General features: G+C 40.1%; 1 protein-coding gene across 1 annotated transcript; it reads left to right on the forward strand.

The window, feature by feature from the left end:
* Positions 1 to 235: 235 nt before the first annotated feature.
* Positions 236 to 2,462, forward strand: LOC141719871 (uncharacterized). Its single transcript, XM_074522239.1, has 3 exons — positions 236 to 519; positions 1,355 to 1,737; positions 1,814 to 2,462. Exons 1-3 carry the CDS (start codon positions 465 to 467, stop codon positions 2,363 to 2,365), a joined length of 990 nt encoding a protein of 329 aa, XP_074378340.1. The 5' UTR covers positions 236 to 464; the 3' UTR covers positions 2,366 to 2,462.
* Positions 2,463 to 20,102: the final 17,640 nt, after the last annotated feature.

Genomic DNA, 20,102 nt, shown 5'->3' on the forward strand with positions numbered 1-20,102 from the left:
CTTTTCTGGGCTAGTTTTATTGGGCTAATCTTTGGGCCCTCTGTTTTTAACTGGGCTTTTCTTTCACCCCTCTTAAAAAGGTATTTGGGCCTCAAACATGGCTTTTATACCTGGGCCTTAGTTCTGGGCCTTTATCTTTAAGCCCAAATTCCAGGTTCTTCTAAGGTTTTTCTGGATTCTTCTAGAATCTTTTAAAAATTAAAATTTTTCACTTGGTTTTTCCAGGAACTTCTTGGATAGTTCCAGAACCTTCTAAGCTTTGGGCCCAAATGGGCTTTTTTAAGGCCCATTATCCCCCTTCCTTGGCTATATAAAGGTGGGGTGAGAGTTTGATTTCTCCACACCTCTCATTTCACCTCTCTACTCATTCTACAACTTCTCCTCATCCTTCCTCCAACTTTCTAACCTTTCCTCTCTCAAATCCCCTCCTTTAGTTTTCCAACCTCTCCTTCCTAGCTTTACTAATGGCTGACAAGAGTTCTGAGAGGGCGGCCAAGATAGCCTCGGCTTCAAAACGAGGTAAGGATATCGAGATCTGTTCTTCATATATGTCTTTAATCGATATGATTAACACTAGGGGGGATGAATATCCCTCCACTGCACATCTCGACTCTTTTAATCATTGTAATACTTGGCACAACATAGATTTCAATAAACTAAATGCTCGTTATAACGTCCTTCCTCCCCTTAGATTAGTTCCAGTCTCTGGTGGTGATCGTACTTGCCACTGGAGACCCGATACTCTCTTCATTTACACAGATGCCCTTAATGCTGGGCTTAGGTTTCCTTTTCACCCCTTTATTCCTCATCTTTAGGCTGATTTACAAATCAACCCGTGTCAGCTTCCTCCAAACGCCTGGAGGAACATTCTATGTTTTATGGTCTGCTGTCTTAGGGAGGGCTTTCCTCTTTCTGTAGCTGTTTTTAGGAAAGTCTTTCAGTGTTACAATAGTTCTTCCAGCATCTGCGGCTGGGTCTATGTCAAGCAAAGGCCCAAAAGCAAACATATTTTTAACAGTGCCTCTATTCCTGATAATAATCAAAATTGGAGGAATAGTTTCGTCGGGTTACGTTGGGAGAATGGTGACTGGGGCACACTTTTTCGATCTTCCTTTGGGAAGGTCAGTGATGGTAGCCTCAAATCCATTCACTTAACTCCTGAAGAAACTATTATTTATAATGGGCTTACTCAGGATGATGGCACGACCACCAGCTGGACTCTCTTAGAGGAGTTTTCCCTGATTCATGTGGGACTATCCTCTGTTTCTCAACAGGGTATTTTTCTTCCCTTCTCAATTTTACTTCATTTCATGCATTATTAACTTCACTTATTTTGTCCTTTGCTTTGTTTCAGCTGCTAAGGAGATTAACGAGGACAATGTTCCTTTGGTTGAGGAAACAGCTAGGATGAAGAAAGCTCGGCTCGCAGGCCTAGACACCCGGGGAAAGGCCACGGAGCCTATCTTTTTGAAGAAGCACAAAGAGCCTATAGGGGAGGCCTCAACTGAAGGAGCTGGAGGCCATGGTACTCCTATCACTGCTGCTGCCCCTACTGCTGCTGCCACAGGCGCCTTTCAGCCTCTCTGGGGATTCCGCCGAGGGGACACCGTAGTTGGTTCCACGAAACATGCTTGGGATTGGTCTTACCATAGCGTGACCCCCAAGGATTTTACTGATGTGGTGGCCACCCCTGATCTTGAGAGGATCAAGCTCATGGGAGCTCAGTCTCTGGCTTCGGTATGCCTTCTCTTTTTTGAACTTATTTTTCGTTCTTGTAGCATTGCCTTATACTTTGTTAATTGCTTTGTTTCAGTCTAACGCCTATTTTCAAGGCGCTGTGAGGCAAGCCGAATCATGGAAGCGGGCTTCTGATAAGGCCGATAATGCCCTCAGGAGGCAACAGAAGAAGTATGCTACCCTGGAGAAGAAGCTCAAGCGCAAGGAGGAAGAACTCGGAGAGTCTAACGCCGAGCTGGTGGTACTTCGGGCGGAGAAGGATAAAGCTATAGACAACTATCTGGACTCGGAGGAGTTTGCCCAATCCATGAGGATTAGGGATGATTCAGTCTTTCCCGAGTTTTTTAGGACTGGTTGGGACACGGCCCTTGGGACCGTGAACGAGGCTTGTCCTGATATTAACCCGGCGGACTACATCTGCCCTGATGACGAGGCTTTGCTACAGAGGTTTCGTACCCGAGTAGTTGTCTCGGACCATGTTCCTCAGGATCCACTCCTTCCTCCTCCCGAGTCTTCTTCCAGACCTGCTGAGGACGACAGCTCTTCCTCCTCCTCCGAGACGACAGAGACATCCAGCGAGAGTGGAGAGGACGATGATATGGATGCCGAGGGTACTTCAGCTCCTTAGAGCTTTTTCAGCCCTGCGTGGCTTTTTTTTTATTTTCGAGACTTTATTTATCAAACTTTTGTAACATCTATCAGATCTATTTCATTTATCACCTTTTATGCTTGCATCCATGCATTTGATTTTTATTTGTTAGGCCACAAACATACTTTGAAGAACTTATGAATTTCATAAAATTGTCTGGGATTCGTCCCTTACACAAGTCTTAATAAATTTCGTAATAAAACTAAAACATATAAATCCTAAGCAAGCAAAGCTTCAAGGTGCTTTTCAACCTACTCGCCATCCTGACGAGTGAGAATCGTATCCGGCTTCCCTACACATAGTAAACCTTCAGGTTTTGTGCATGCCAAGTTCTCGGGACTTCAAAACCATCCATAGTCTCTAGCTTGTAGGTTCCTCTACCTTGAACACTCTTGACCCTGTACGGCCCTTCCCAATTCGGGGCAAGCTTCCCTTTTTGTCCTATACCAGATGCTTCTATCTTCCTCAAGATTAGATCGCCTTGTTTAAAAAACCTTTCTTTAACCCTTAGGTTGTAGTAGAATGAAGCTTTTTTCTGATATTCTACTATCTTTGCATGTGCTTTATCTCGCACTTCATCAATTAAATCCAGGGCTAATCTCTGCCCTTCCTCATTTCTTTCTCATCGAAAGCCTGAATCCTTGGAGAGGAATGTGATATCTCCACGGGAACTACTGCTTCCGCCCCATATGCCAACATGAAAGGAGTTGCATCTGTCGTGACTCTACAAGTAGTCCTGTAGGCCCATAATATTGGAAGTATCTCATCTACCCAATTATTTCTTGTCTTCTCGATCCTCTTCTTTAGTCCATCCAGGATTATCCGATTTGCTACCTCTGCTTGTCCATTGGCTTGCGGGTGAGCCACAGAGGTGAATCGTAACTCGATTTCATTTTCTTCACAATACTTCTTGAATTCCTCATTGTTGAATTGTGTTCCATTGTCAGTGACAAGGATACGGGGAATTCCATATCGGCACATAATGTTTTCCCACAGGAATTGTGCAACCTGCTTAGTAGTGATTTTGGCCAAGGGTTTGGCTTCAATCCACTTGGTGAAATAATCAATGGCTACAATCAGAAATTTCCTTTGTGTCGTGGCCATAGGAAAAGGCCCTAGAATATCCATCCCCCACATGGCAAAGGGAATAGGCGAGTTGATAGAGGTCAGCATCTCAGGGGGTTGTCTAACAATTGGTGCATGCTTCTGACAGCGGTCACACTTCTTTACATATTCTTTGGCATCAGCCATCATTTCTGGCCAATAGAAGCCTAAACGAGTTATCTTATGAGCCAAGGCCCTGCCCCCCAAGTGTTGCCCACAAATACCTCCATGCACTTCCTCAAGAGCTAAGCGTGCCTCATCGGGCCTGAGACACCTCAAGTAAGGAACCACGAAAGATCTTTTATATAGAATCCCATCTATCAAAGAGTACCTTAGTGCTCGAACAGTTAACTTCCGTGCCTCAATTGCATCGCTTGGCAACCAACCGGTCTGAATGTGAGCCTTGATGGGATCAATCCATGACGTCCCCAAGCCTACGGGAGCCACAAGCTTAACATCTATGCTTCGTGTCTTCAAAACACGGAAGTACACACTTCCTGAACTTTCTTCAATCTCAGATGAAGCAAACTTTGATAGCGCATCTGCTTTAGCATTTTCTTCCCTTGGAATGTGTTCAACATGGCATTCATTAAATTGGGTCATCACAGCCCTTACTAGGCGAACATACTTAGCCATCGTATCATCCCTTGCTTCAAATTCTCCCTTTACCTGGGATATGATCAACTTCGAGTCTCCACGAACTTTTAAGTTTTTGACTCTAAGTGTCCCAGCTAGACCAAGGCCAGCAATCAGGGCTTCATACTCTGCCTCATTGTTTGTGGTTGGGAAGTCTAGCTTCATGGCATACTCAATTAAGAATCCATCAGGGCTTTGCAAAACCAACCCTGCTCCACTGGAATTTGTTTTTGATGCTCCATCAAAATAGAGAACCCAATATTCTTTCTCCTTGTCCCCATTGTCGACTCCCTTGTCTTGAGGTATGGTATCTTCCTGCCCCCCCGACTTCTTGGTTGGGTATGGTACATTCCACCACGAAGTCAGCTAGTGCCTGGGCTTTTATGGCCATACGTGGCTTATACTTGAGATCGAACTCTCCCAACTCTATTGCCCACTTAATCAGTCTCCCACTTGCCTTGGGACTGTGAATGATATTTCTCAGTGGCTGATTTGTTAGCACTTCAATTTGGTGAGCTTGAAAATAAGGACGCAGCTTTCTTGAAGCCATTACCAAGGCTAAAGCGAATTTCTCAATGGCTGAATAATTCAACTCAGCACCATACAAAATTTTGCTGACATAGTATACGGGTTTCTGGACTTTCAGTTCCTCCTTAACCAACACCGCGCTCAAGGCGCTTTCTGAAACAGCCAAGTACAAGAATAAAACTTCACCCAGAACTGGCTTGGCCAACAACGGGGCCTGGCCCATATACTTCTTTAACTCTTCAAATGCCTTCTGATTTTCCTCACTCCATACAAAGTCTTTAATGTTCTTTAATGACTTGAAGAATGACAAGCACTTGTCTCCTGACTTGGAGATGAATCGTCCTAGCGCAGCAACCCTTCCTGTGAGTTTCTGAACATCCTTGACAGTTTTTGGGGGTTCCATGTCCAGGATTGCCTTTATTTTATCGGGGTTAGCCTCAATTCCCCTCTTTGAGACCATCAATCCCAAGAATTTTCCAGATCCTACTCCGAAAGCACACTTCGTAGGATTCAACATCATCTTGTGGTACCTCAGGACCTCAAAAGCTTCCCTCAAATGGGTTATATGATCAGTCTTTACTAGACTCTTGACTAGCATGTCATCAACATAGACTTCCATAGTCTTCCCAATAAGATCCTTAAAAATTTTATTCACCAACCTTTGATAGGTGGCTCCTGCATTCTTGAGACCAAACGCCATAACAAGATAACAATAAACACCAAAGTCAGTGATAAATGATACCTTTGGAATGTCATCCTTATGCATTTTGATCTGGTTGTATCCGCTAAACCCATCCATGAAACTCAGCATCTCATGTCCAACGGTGGCATCAATCAAAGTATCAATTCTAGGCAGCGGAAAACAGTCTTTGGGGCATGCATCATTCAGATCGGTGAAGTCTATACACATCCTCCACTTTCCATTAGCCTTCTTCACCATTACAGGGTTTGCTAACCACTCCGGAAATTGAATCTCCTCAATGAAACCAGCCTCTAAGAGCTTTTCCACTTCCTGCTTTATAGCCTCTTGTCTTTCCGGGGCAAAATTTCTTTTCTTTTGTTTCACTGTCTTCCGGCTTGGATCCACGTTTAACTTGTGAGTAATTAACTCCGGGTCTATGCCTGGCATATCAGCTGCTGACCATGCAAACACATCACTATTTTCTTGCAAAAATTTCACTAACTTCCCTCTAAGGGGCTCCTCTAATGTGGCTCCAATGAAAGTCATCCTCTCAGGATTCTTGGGATCTAAAGGAACCGAAACCAATTCTTCTGCTGGCCTTCCTCTATTCTCATCATTTGCTCGAACATCCATATCTTCAATAGGAAGAACCTGCCCCCCGACTCCATCTGCCCTCAAAGAGGCCACATAACAGCTTCTAGCCATTTTTTGATCCCCTCTCTCTTCTCCAATCCCGTTTCGGGTGGGAAACTTCATGACTGAATGGTAGGAAGAGGGGACTGCCTTGAAGGCATGTATCCCTGTTCTCCCCATGATAGCATTATAAGTTGAACTAGCCTTTACCACTACGAAATCCAGCATCTGCGTTGCTTGCCTTGGCTCCGTACCTATGGTGGTTGGCAACTTGATTATCCCTTCCACAGGACATTCTACTACAGCAAATCCATATATCGGCATGTCGGTTGGTGTTAACTGGGAGTCGTTATACCCCATCCTTAGAAAGGTGTCGTGGAGCAAGATATCCACAGAAGCACCATTATCCACAAGGACCCTCTTAACCGGGCTATTTCCTATTATCGGCGTTATGACCAGCGGGTCGTCATGGGGAAACTTCACACCCTCTAGGTCGGAATCATCAAAAGCCAATGTTACTTCTGTCCTGGCCCTCTTCGGGGCTTCTCCAACAATATGCATAACCTCTCTAGTATATGCCTTTCTGGAATTTTTGGACAATCCAGCAGCAGTTGGACCTCCAAAGATCGTGTTTATCATAGGCCCTCGAGGTCTCGGCCCTCCATAAATGGTGTTTATAACTGGTCCTCTAGGTTGGGGATTCCGCCCCTGATCATCTTGGTCCCTCCTACGATCTTCAAAGTTCTTCCTTCCATTATTATTTCTGTCTCCTCCATCTCCAGTATACTTGTTCAATCTTCCTTTTCGAATCAAAAACTCAATTTCATCTTTCAACTGTCTACACTCATCGGTGTCATGGCCAACATCTTTGTGAAACCTGCAATACTTGCCCTTATCTAGCTTGGCGGGATCAGCCTTCAAGGGCTTAGGCCAGCGAATATCTCTGTCTTTCTCAATCTCCATCAAAATCTGAATTCTGGGAGCATTCAGCTTAGCGTATTCAGTAAACTTTTGCCCAGGTCCTCCCTTCTTGGGGGTTGAATCAGGGTTTTGTTCAGTTCTAGGATATTTATCCTTAGCGATATACTCCAAATCAGTTTTTCGTTTCTTGCCTCCAGTGGGCTCATTACTTACTACGGTCTTCCTCATACTTTCTTCAACCTTGATATACTTCCCTGCCCTCTCTTGGAGCTGCAACATGCTCTCAGGGGGTCGTTTGGCCAAAGACATCTTGAAAAACTCATCCCTAGTTCCTTGTTGCAGTGCTATCATGGCTACCTTATCATCAAGGTCTGGGACTTTTAAAGCCTCCTTTGTAAAACGATTCAGGTAATCTCTTAAGGATTCCTTAGCTCCCTGCACAAGACTCATAAGAGATGCTGAACTTTTCTCATGGACTCTTCCACTGATGAATTGCTTAATAAAAGCCTGACTTAATTCTCTGAATGATCCAATAGAATTTGGGGGTAGGCGACTGTACCATCTTTGAGCCATACCCGACAGGGTTTGAGGAAAGCCCCGACATTTTATAGCATCGTTCACGGGTTTGCAGCAGCAGTGCATTAGAGAATGTCCTAACATGATTAGCGGGGTCTCCCGTGCCATCATAGGCTTTGATAGTGGGCATCTTGAATTTCCTTGAGATATGGGCATTCATTATCTCTTCTGTGAAGGGTGGAGTTGGATCATCAGGATCTCCAAGGGGAAGGAGATTGCTTGGATCAGTTCTTGGGACAGCAGCCCTTCTTCTTACCGGACCATCCAGGTCTATGATAGGAGGAGGATTTCTCCCCCTAGGAGGTATGTGGGTTCTGGTGGCTTGGTGAGCCTCCAAGTCACGCCTCAGCCTTTGGATTTCAGCCTCATGAGCCCTGATCTTTTCCTGCACTTCTTGGGGATTCGCCCCTGGGGTGCTTTAGGGGCGTTGCCTTCCATCGGCCATTGGCTCTTTTCCAGGACGCCTCCTTCTCGGGGCCACTTCATCATCCGAAGATTCGGAGTCTCTCTCAGTGTATGGACCAGAAAATTCCCGATCCTCAGGGATAGGATCCAAACCTCGTATATAGGGGGGGCGACCGCCCTCGTGCTTCACTTCGCCCAGCATATCCGCTTCCTCCAACCTCAGGGTGAAGGGGCATCCCATAAGGGGGGTTAGTAGTAACAACAGTTGAATATTCATACCCGACGGGTCGAGAATTCACAGGTATATGTACTTGTTGAACTTGAGGATTCGTACCTTGAATAGTCGGGGGAGTTGTCCCTTGTGGCTGAGGTTGAGTTGCCCCTGTCTGGGCTTCCCCCTGAGTAGATGCATAAGTTGAATGGGGAGGAACCTCCACGGTTGATGAAATCACCTGGGTTGTCTCTGATGGTGTTCCTTCCTCTAGAGCTCCAATTGTTCTCCGTGTTCTCGCCATGGTTGTTGTTTTTCCCACAGACGGCGCCAAATGTTATGGATAAAAAGCTAAGGTTACTACTTGCTGTATTTAATACTAAGATTCGGGAGCTCAAGGCCTTTAATGGCTGCTCTCGTACTCCGTAGCTTAATTCTGCCTTTACGAGATGCCTACGTATCTCTGTGAATTAGAGAATCAAGCCAAAAAACGTAGTTCTGATTTGTGGGGTGAGGCCCCTTATATAGATGTGGGAGTCCTTGAATTGGACTTGGTATAGGAGACTTGGTGGACAAGCCTCTGAATTAGGATAGACTTAGGAGTCCTAGGAAGTAGGAAGCTGATTCCTTATCCTTTTAGGTCCCCTTGAGGCTAATCTATAAGGATTTATATCCTTATCGGGACTCTTCTCAATAGCTGATTTTTCCCTTATTAATTAATTACGAAATTAATTAATAATCAGGGCTTTTGGGCCATTTTTATTCGACCAGACCTGATCTGGTTGAATATCACAACATCTCTTATTGGGTCTAGCAGCCCATTATCAGGATTTATTTATCCCTATCAATGAGTATAGACGAGTCTTGGTTATATACTTTTTATTTTTTTCAATTTCTGGATTTTTGATGTTGATTCGGTTGGTTTTGAATATACAAATTGATTCTAGGCATCCAGAGCTTTAAATTGATAACAGATCGTTAGTTTTGGTTAAGGATTGACTGGTTCATGTTTTTCCGGTCGAATCGCCGGTTTTTGCAATGATTTTGGACGGAGTTCTTGTTAGAAAGTTGTTGTTGATGCTGTATGTGAGGGTGAGTTCTGGAGTGTTAACGAATTGTTTGGGCTGAAAATCGGAGGATTCAGGTTACGATTTGGACCACCAGAAGTCCAGGAAGTCGCCGGACGTTCGACCGGAATCTGGAATTTTCCAGAAACGGCGAAACGCCGGTCGCCTTCTCCGTTCTCCGGCGAAAATCCGGTTGCCAGGACTGCCGTTCGATCCAGCAAGGAAGAAGACAGCATTCTGAAATCTGTTTTTGTTACTTTCTTTTTCCTTTTATTTTAAAATTCATTTTCTATTTTAAAATCATTTATTTAATTTCAAAAAATCAATTACTTATTATTGGTAATTCTAAAAATTATGTTCTTAGTTATTTTAAATTTCTAAAATTACTTTCTTTAATTATTTTTAAAAATACAATTTGATTTAATTATTTATACTTTATTTTAGTTAATTATTTATGAATTTAATTAATTGATTTTAAAAATTATATTTTAGTATTTAAAAATCAATTAATAATATTATTAATTGATTATTTCAATTTATTTCTTATTTTATTCATAATAATTAAACCATTCGTCCGTTTAATACGAAACGAACGCGTACAGACTCAGAAAATATTGCGCTTTCAATAAAAATACTTTGAGTCCTAATTGCTTTTGTATTGTAATGTTATTTGATTTGTGTATCAGCTTGAGTCGGTAATTGATCGGTAGATATTATTATTTACCCGACTTCCATTCTGAACGCACTGAGACATATCTTTCAACGATCTGATCTATGTATTACATGAATTATGTGATTACATGTTGTACAAATGCCATGATTACATGCTATATGATATGCATGCTATCTGTTTATAGCTTTAAAATGCCATGCTTAGTTATAAACGATCGGGTAGATGTCAAGACGTTTAGTTACGTCGATTAAGTTTGGTTCTGTCATTAAGATAGTTCTTTTATTTATAAAATCGAGTAGCAAGGAGTGCAGTCAAGTGTTAGACGGAGATAGTAGCCAGCAGCTATAAGCAGAGTTATAGAGAAGGTTATTGAGCATACCAGGCAAGTACATCTAACTTCACTTATCGTTCAAGTGACGTTTATTCGAATCATATTATGCAAGTACCTATATCTTCATTTATCATTCAATTAATATTGACTTTGAACTTTATTCTTCCAATTTCCATTCTATTGTAAGTTTAGAATAGTTAAATGTTTTATATTTCGCTATAAATTACTCTATACAGTGGAACATTGAATTGAGATTAGCGAATAACTAATGTTCTAGTTATTTCGCCATCGATTGGTGAGATAACTCTGGACCATGAGAAATGGAGGTTTATATGGTAAGGATGTCCTTTGATTGGCTCATTTGATCAAAATATTTTATGGATTGGAATGAATGCGTAAGTGACCAGGACGGACGGTCCAGCGGAGGGCTATTTCTATGTGTTATATGAAATATTATGACACCATTTTTGCCACAGGCAGGTATATTGCCTTTTATTTGAGTACTCGTATTTTGGGGACATGTTTCTATGAATCATGACCTTGTGCTATCACACGGGCTGATCAGCATGTGATTAGTACATCCGTCGGAGTTAGATTCCAATCTAAAAAATTATTGTTTATTATTGATAGCTTGTGAAGCTTTTATTATTGATCAAATATTCCAGATTTTATCCTGTTATTCAGTTATTATCAGAATGTGGTTATCATTTTCAAGCACATTTTATATTGCTTGCTGAGCATTTCTTTCGCTCATACTTGTTTATCAATCTAATCTTTCAACTAAAGCCAGAACAGGCTTGAGATCCAGGTTTGATCAGAAGTCGAGTGCCTGTAGATAGTTGGTGTGTATTCCAGGTAGACTGTTTTGGGACGCTTGGATAGTCTAGAGGTTTGTAATAAAATTTGAATAAATTGTAAAACTAATTAGACTTATGGTTTGTAATAACAGTTGGTTTGTATTAGTGCCTGTTCCATACTATAATTTGTGATCGATCCAGTTGCATGTAAGGGGTCATATTATTACATTATTCCGCTGAGATTATTTTATTTTGATTTATTGGTTAGTGACCCCCAAATCTAGACCTCGGATTTTGGGAGGGCGTCACAGGTTGGTATCAGAGCTACAGGTTATGGTCACTGAAACAGGCTTAGGATTGTCATAGGTGAGTCATAGGAAGATCACATAGGATAGGCGCGTGTAGTTTAGCTCTTATAGGGTTTAAATTTAGGTTATTGGATTGGGTTATAGTTAAGTTGTTTAGGTTTCCTGTTTTGCGTTTAGCCTTAGGCCTTGTGTCATTGTCCTGCTATTTTGTTGGTTTAGTTGAGATTTCAAGCAAGGATTTAAAAAGGTTTGATAATTTTGAGTAAATTTTATTTGTGTTATTATTCTCGAGATGATAAGCAGGATTATGTGATAATCATGTCGCTTGTATTAATATGGTAGCAAGTTTATGATATTTTGAGAAGAGATAATGTTTGAGAATTTTGATATGCTAAGGAATTGCTACATATTTGACACAATGCTTGACATATTGTTATATAAGTTGCTTGTTTTCTTACCAGAATAATGGCACAAAGAAAAGGAATAATTCAGGAGAGAACCGTACCGAGGGTCGGACAGATCCAGCGATTGTTCAGATGTTGGGACTGATGCAGCAGCAGATGTTACATCTTACGCAGCAGCAACAACAACAGCAACAACAGCAGCAAGCAGCAGCACCACCTGCAGTGACTTTTAAGCAGTAAAGCCACCTGAGTTCAAGGGACGTGCTGATCCGTGGAAGCCAATGCATGGCTCAAGGAGATGGAAAAGGCTTTTGAATTAGTCGGAGTAGAGCTGAACAGAAGACCCAAGTTTGTAAGCTAGTTTCTGAAGGGCGAGGCAAACTATTGGTGGGAATCAACACGAGCATTGGAAGGAGGTGAGTTTATAACTTGGGAGAGATTCACAGAGCTATTCCTGGAAAAGTATTCCGAGGTATATGAATAATCAAATGGAGATAAGTTCTTGAACCTGACCCAGGGTGATCTTACCGTGGCTGAGTACGAGGCTAAGTTTACTGAGTTAGCAAGGTTCATGCCATACCAGTGATACAGATGAAAGAAAGCAAGAAGATTCGAACAGGGTTTGAAGTTTTGGATTCAGAACAGAGTGGCCATATTTGAGTTGACTTCATATGTGGCAGTGGTTCAGAAAGCAATGATGATCAAAAATAAAAGTGACATGTCTCAGAAAGGAAAGGATGGGAAGAAAAGGAAGATAGAAACCTCAGAAGGAGGTCAGCAGCAAGGTAATTTTCAGGGTCATTTCAACAAAAGGCCAGAGTTTCTGGGTAATAGGAATGTGGGATTCAGAAGACCACAATCAGGAAATGGAGGACAAGGCAACCGTTTTCAGAATTCAAATCAGCAGAGGCCCAATCGTCCACCAGTACCAGATTGCCAGTTTTGTAGTAGAAAGCACTTTGGGAATTGTAATGCTAATGTGATGTGTTTCAAGTGCGGCAGGAAAGGACACTTTGCTAATATGTGTCAGAATCCGATTCAAGGTCAGAATTTGGGGACTGGGTGTTATAAGTACGGAAAGCCAGGGCATATTGCCAGGAATTGCCCAATGTAAGGTACGACGAGTAACACACCAAGGCTTACAGGTGCTCCATCTCAGAATATGCCAAGGATTGAAGGACCACCAGCAAAGGACCAGCCCAAGGCCAGGACATTCAACATGACTATGAAGGATGCTGTTCAGAGTTCAGACGTGGTTGCAGGTACACTTCCAGTCAACTCCGTAGATGCTAAGTTTTATTTGATTCTAGGGCTACAAGGTCATTTATTCTCAAAGTTTTGTCGATAAGCTGCATTGTGAAGTTATGTTGTTAGAACAAGCGTTAATGATAGAATTAGCTAATAAGGATCAAGTTTCCGTCGACCGAGTGTGCCCGAGGTGTGATATTGAGGTAGGAGGACATTATTTCTATGCCAACTTGATACCTTTTATGTTGGGAGAATTTGATGTTATTGTAGGAATGGATTGGTTGTCAGAAAATAACGCTCAGATTGATTGTAAGAATAGGAAAGTAAGACTTCAGACCTTGGATAGTAAGAAGAAGGTGATATTTCAGGGGAATAAGCAAGAGAAAAAGTTCTTAACGATCGCTCAAGTGAAGAAGTTATTGCGCCAGAATTGTGAAGCGTATTTGGCCCATGTGGTAGACACCAGCAAGGAAGTTCCAGCACTAGAAGTGATTCCAGTTGTCAACGAATTTCAAGATATCTTTCCAGACGATCTACCAAGATTGCCTCCCGACAGAGAAATTGAGTTTGCAATTGATCTAGCACCCGGACAGAACCAGTTTCTAAAGCCCCGTACCGCATGGCACCAGTGGAGATGAAGGAATTAGAAACTCAACTGCAAGATCTTTTGGAGAAAGGAGTTATAAGACCCAGTGTATCCCATGGGGCACACCAGTACTGTTTGTCAAGAAGAAGGACGGGAGTATGCGACTGTGTATTGACTATCGAGAACTGAAGAAGATGACCATTAAGAACAAGTACCCGTTGCCGAGGATCGATGATTTGTTTGATCAATTGAGAGGCGCTGTATGGTTTTCTAAAATTGATTTAAGGTCTGGATATCATCAACTGAAGATCAAGCCAGAAGACATTCCGAAGACCGCATTTAGAACCAGATATGGGCATTACGAGTTTCTAGTGATGGCATTTGGACTAACCAACGCACCAGCAACTTTCATGGATTTGATGAATCGAGTATTCAAAAAGTACTTGGATAAATTCGTGATCGTGTTCATAGACGACATCTTGATCTATTCTAAAACAGAAGAAGAGCACGCAGAGCATTTGAGGATAGTTTTGGAGATACTGCGACAGGAGAAATTGTACGCAAAGTTTTCCAAGTGTGAATTTTGTTTAAAAGAAGTACGATTTCTTGGGCACGTGATTAGCAATAAAGGAGTGGAAGTGGATCCAGCAAAGATTGAAGTCATAATCAACTGGGAGAGACCAAAAACACCAACAGAAATACGAAGTTTCATGGGATTGGCAGGTTACTACAGAAGATTCATGCAAGACTTTGCAAAGATAGCTACGCCATTGACAAAGCTCACCAGGAAGAACCAGAAATTTGAATGGGATGAGAAGTGCGAGGAAATTTTCCAAGAATTAAAGAATAGATTAGTATCTTCTCCAGTACTAGTCTTGCCAGATGAACAAGGAATTTTGTGATCTACAGTGACACGTCATACAAAGGATTAGGATGTATTTTGTTGTAACATGATAATGTGATAACCTATGCTTCAAGACAGTTGAAACCACATGAAGAAAAGTATCCAACGCATGATCTTGAATTGGCAGCTATAGTGTTTGCATTGAAGATATAGAGGCATTATCTGTATGGGGAAAAGTGCGAGATCTACACGGACCACAAGAGTTTGAAGTATATCTTTACCCAGAAGGAATTGAACATGAGGCAGAGAAGATGGCTAGAACTAATCAAGGACTACGACTGTACTATCAACTATCATCCAGGTAAAACAAATGTGGTGGCCGACGCTCTGAGCCAAAAAGAAAGGTTAAACATGATAACTTCATCCGAGGAATTGATCAAGGAATTCGAAAAGCTAGAAATAGAGGTCAGTATCCCAAGTATGTCTCCAGAGGTATTGTGTGCAATGTATTTTCAACCAGAGCTATTAGAGAAGATAAGAAGATGTCAGGAAGAAATCATGAGCCATGAATGAGACAGTTTGACAGGAAAAGAAATAGGGAGTCAAAAGGATGATGAAGGAATATTAAGATTTTCTTCTAGAATATGGATACCCAACGTAGCCGAGCTAAAAGATGAAATTCTTCGAGACGCTTACAACTCCGGATATTCAATTCATCTCGGGAGTACGAAGATGTACAGAGACTTAAGAGAAAACTTTTGGTGGCCAAGCATGAAGAAGGAAATTGCAGAATGGGTAAGTAAGTGTTATACTTGCCAGCGAGTTAAAGCGGAACATCAAAGGCCCAGTGGACTAATACAGCCGTTGGACATTCCATAATGGAAGTGGGAGCATATAGCAATGGATTTTGTAGTTGGATTACCAAGGACCAGGGCAAATCATGATGCTATTTGGGTTATTATCGACAGATTGACGAAGTCAACACATTTTCTTCCTATCAACGATAGATTTTCAATGGATAAATTGGTTCGGTTATATCTTAAGGAAATTGTGACCCGACATGGAGTTCCAGTATCCATAGTTTCAGACAGAGATCCTCGATTTAATTCAAGATTTTGGAGAAGTTTTCAAGATTGTCTCGGAACGAAGCTGAACATGAGTACCGCGTATCATCCGCAGACAAACGGTCAAAGTGAAAGGACGATTTAGACTATCGAAGATATGTTAAGGGTATGTGCACTAGATTTTGAAGGAAGTTGGGACGAACATTTACCATTGGTTGAGTTCTCCTACTACAACAGTTATCATGCCAGTATTGGAATGCCGCCTTACGAAGCTTTGTACGGGAGAAGATGCAAATCTCCAATATATTGGGAAGAAGTTGGTGAGAGAAAGATTTTGGGTCCAGAATTGATCCAGCAGACGAAGGAGAAAATAGAACTCATTCAGAAAAGATTAACAGCAGCTCAAGATTGTCAACGCAAATATGTTGATCCTACCAGAAAAGATATGGAATTTGAAATTGGAGAAGCAGTGTTATTAAAGGTTTCGCCTTGGAAGGGTTTATCAAGATTCGGAAAGAAAGGAAAGCTGAGTTCGCGTTATGTTGGCCCTTTTGAGATTTTGAGACGTGTGGGAAAGGTTGCGTACGAATTAGCGTTACCACCTCACATGCAGCATATCCACAATGTGTTCCACGTGTCAATGTTGAAACGTTATTTTCCTGATTCGAATCATGTGATAGAATACGAGCCAATCGAGATTCAGCCAGATTTATCTTTTGTAGAACAACTAGTGCATATTTTAGATAAGAAAGAAAAAGTGCTTAGGAATAAGTCTGTATCTTTAGTGCGAGTCTTGTGGAGGAATCACAAGGTTGAAGAGTCGACTTGGGAATCGGAAAGCGAAATGCGATCCAAGTATCCTCACTTGTTTTCTTAGGCTGATTCTGAGGACAGAATCCTGTTAAGGGGGAAGGATGTAATATCCGGGAAAATTATGTGAATATTATATATTAAATAAATAAATATTGTGTGTTTTATAAACTTAAAGTGATTATTGCCATGATATTAGATGTTACAGCTGTTGCGCGTGTTTCTGTGTGGGCCAGGAAATTTTTTGATTGATTAAAATGTGTTTAAACTGCAATTATATGAATCGATATGCAATTCGAACTCTTATTTATTCGTATATTTATTAAGGTACTCGTTTTATTTCATTTTACGCGCGTTTGAATGTATTTTACGTGTTTTCGGGATTTTCTGGTAATTTAGAAATCGTTTTGTTTTTCAAAAATCATCAGACCGGGACCCCCACCGGGACGACAAACCCCACAAAATCAGTGTTTTCATTTTTATAAAATTATTCGTATTTCAAATACCCTTTATTTTTTATTTTTGAATTATTTGCAATTTTTGTGGAATTTTGGCATTAATTTTGTATTTTATCGTTTTTAAAATTATTCCCCATAATTATTATTTTGGGGCTTAATTGTTGTAATTAGGGGATAAAACACCCTTAATTTATTTTGGGGTATAATTTTTGTGAAAATATAAATAGCTGACTGTTGTTATTTATTTATTTTGATATTATAAAAAAATTCAGAAAATTCATAAAAATCAAGAACATTCTTGGGGGTGAGATTCTAGGCAGCAACTTCAATCGTGGTTTTTGATCGATTTAGGGAACCAAATCAGACGTTCTAGTAACCAAAATCTTCCTCTCGACGAGAGCTTTCTTTTGGTTTCAACATCTTGATTTGAGGTATAGTAAATCGAAAAGTCGATTTTATATTTTTATTCTTGAAAATCGTTTTTCTTTTTGGATGATTCTGGGTTGATTTTGTTGTTACCAATAGCTTTAGGATGATCTTTGGAGTCGATTTCATTATTTATTTGTATCGAATGATTGCTAGATGAGTATAGACGAGTTCTTGGTTTTATACTTTTTATTTTTTTTCAATTTCTGGATTTTTGATGTTAGTTCGGTTGGTTTTGAATATACAAATTGATTCTTGGCATCCAGAGCTTTAAATTGATAGCAGATTCGTTAGTTTTGGTAAAGGATTGACTGGTTCACGTTTTTCCGGTCGAATCGCCGGTTTTTACAGCGCTTTTGGTCGGAGTTCTTGTTTAGAACAGTTGTTGTTGATGCTGTATGTGAGGGTGAGTTCCTGGAGTGTTAACGTATTGTTTGGGTTGAAAATCGGAGGATTCAGGTTACATTTTGGACCGCCGGAAGTCCGGGAAGTCGCCGGACGTTCGACCGGAATCTAGAATTTTCCAGAAACCGACGAAACGCCGGTCGCCTTCTCCGTTCTCCGGCGAAAATCCGGTTGCCAGGACTGCCGTTTGATCCAGTAAGGAAGAAGACAGCATTCTGAAATCTGTTTTTGTTACTTTCTTTTTCCTTTTATTTTAAAATTCATTTTCTTGTTTTAAAAATCATTTATTTAATTTAAAAAAAATCAATTACTTATTATTGGTAATTCTAAAAATTATGTTCTTAGTTATTTTAAATTCCTAAAATTATTTTCTTTAATTATTTTTAAAAATACAATTTGATTTAATTATTTATAATTTATTTTAGTTAATTATTATAAATTTAATTAATTGATTAAAAATTAAATAATCAATTAATTTTATTTATAAATAGTTAAATAAATGTAAATTATTTAGAATTAATTCAAATAATTCCTAAAAATTATTTTTAAGGTTTTAAAATTTATATTTTGGTATTTAAAAATCAATTAATATTATTATTAATTGATTTATTTCCATTTATTTCTTATTTTATTCATAATAATTAAACCGTTCGTCCGTTTAATACGAAACGAACGCGTACAGACTCAAAAAATATTGCGCTTTCAATAAAAATACTTCTGAGTCCTAGTTTCTTTTGTATTTCAATATTATTTTATCTGTGTATCAGCTTGAGTCGGTAATTGATCGGTAGATATTATTATTGACCTGACTTTCATTCTGACGCACTGAGACATATCTTTCAACGATCTGATCTATGTATTACATGAATTATGTGAATACGTGTTGTACGAATGCCATGATTACATGCTATATGATATGCATGCTATCTGTTTACAGCTTTAAAATGTCATTCTTAGTTATAAACGATCGGGTAGATATCAAGACGTATAGTTACGTCGATTGAGTTTGGTTCTTTCAATTAAGATAGTTCTTTTGTTTATAGAATCGAGTAGCAAGGAGTGCAGTCAAGTGTTAGACGGAGATAATAGCCAACAGCTATAAGCAGAGTTATAGAGAAAGGTTATTGAGCATACCAGGCAAGTACATCTAACTTCACTTATCGTTCAAGTGACGTTTATTATTTCGAATCATATTATGCAAGTACCTATATCTTCATTTATCATTCAATTGATATTGACTCTGAACTTTATTCTTTCAATTTCCATACTATTCTAAGTTCAGAATAGTTAAACGTTTTATATTTCACTATAAATTACTCTATACAGTGGAACATTGAATTGAGATTAGCGAATAACTAATTGTTCTAGTTATTTCGCCATCTATTGTTGAGATAACTCTAGATCATGAGAAATAGAGGGTTATATGGTTAAGGATGTCCTTTGATTCAGCTCCTTTGATCAAAATGTTTTATGGATTGGATGAATGCGTAAGTGACCGGGACGGACGGTCCAGCGGAGGGCTATTTCTATGTGTTATATGAAATATTATGACACCATTTTTGCCACAGGCAGGTATATTGCCTTTTATTTGAGTACTCGTATTTTGGGGACATGTTTCTATGAATCATGACCTTGTACTATCATACGGGCTGATCAGCATGTGATAGTACGTCTGTCGGAGTTAGATTCCAATCTAAAAATTATTGTTTATTGTTGATAGCTTGTGAAGCTTTTATTATTGATTAAATATTACTGATTTTATCATGTTGTTCAGTTATTATCATAATGTGGTTTATCATTTCAAGCACATTTTATATTGCTTGCTAAGCATTTCTTTCACTCATACTTGTTTACCAATCTAATCTTTCAGCTAAGCCAGGACAGGCTTGAGATCCAGGTTTGATCAGAAGTCGAGTGCTTTTAGATAGTTGGTGTGTATTCCAGGTAGACTGTTTTGGGACGTTTGGATAGTCTAGAGGTTTGTAATAAAATTTGAATAAATTGTAAAACTAATTAGACTTATGGTTTGTAATAACAGTTGGTTTGTATTAGTGCCTGTTCCATACTATAACCTGTGATCGATCCAGTTGCATGCAAGGGGTCATATTTATTACATTATTCCGCTGTGATTATTTTATTTTAATTTATTGGTTAGTGACCCCCAAATCTAGACCCCGGATTTGGGAGGGCGTCACAAGAGCTGTGATTGTATCCTTTTCTCTTTGTACAATCTGTGTAATATGCACCAAATTTGGCATCCTTTCTGCATTATCATTTCCCTGTCCAGCTAGAAGATGATATGCTGGAATAGGGTGAGTAAATGTCTCAGCATCCAAGAAGGTAGAATCTATAACAGCTTGACTTTGCTGAAATAATCCATCCTTGTTTGCATCTTGGACATTCATTAACTCACCTGTAATGACATCCACCCTTATATCTCCTGTACTTACATTTTCCTCGTTATCTCTCTTTTCTTGCATCAAGGTCTCACCTTGGCTCCCCACCCTCACACCCTCACCTTCACCATCTAAGGTGGGACTCCTCTCACTCACTTTTACCAGTCCTGAAGAAATGGACTGCATTAGATTACTCTTTTCCT

Source organism: Apium graveolens, chromosome 1, assembly GCF_009905375.1.
Source record: "Apium graveolens cultivar Ventura chromosome 1, ASM990537v1, whole genome shotgun sequence".
Taxonomy (NCBI): Eukaryota; Viridiplantae; Streptophyta; class Magnoliopsida; order Apiales; family Apiaceae; genus Apium; species Apium graveolens.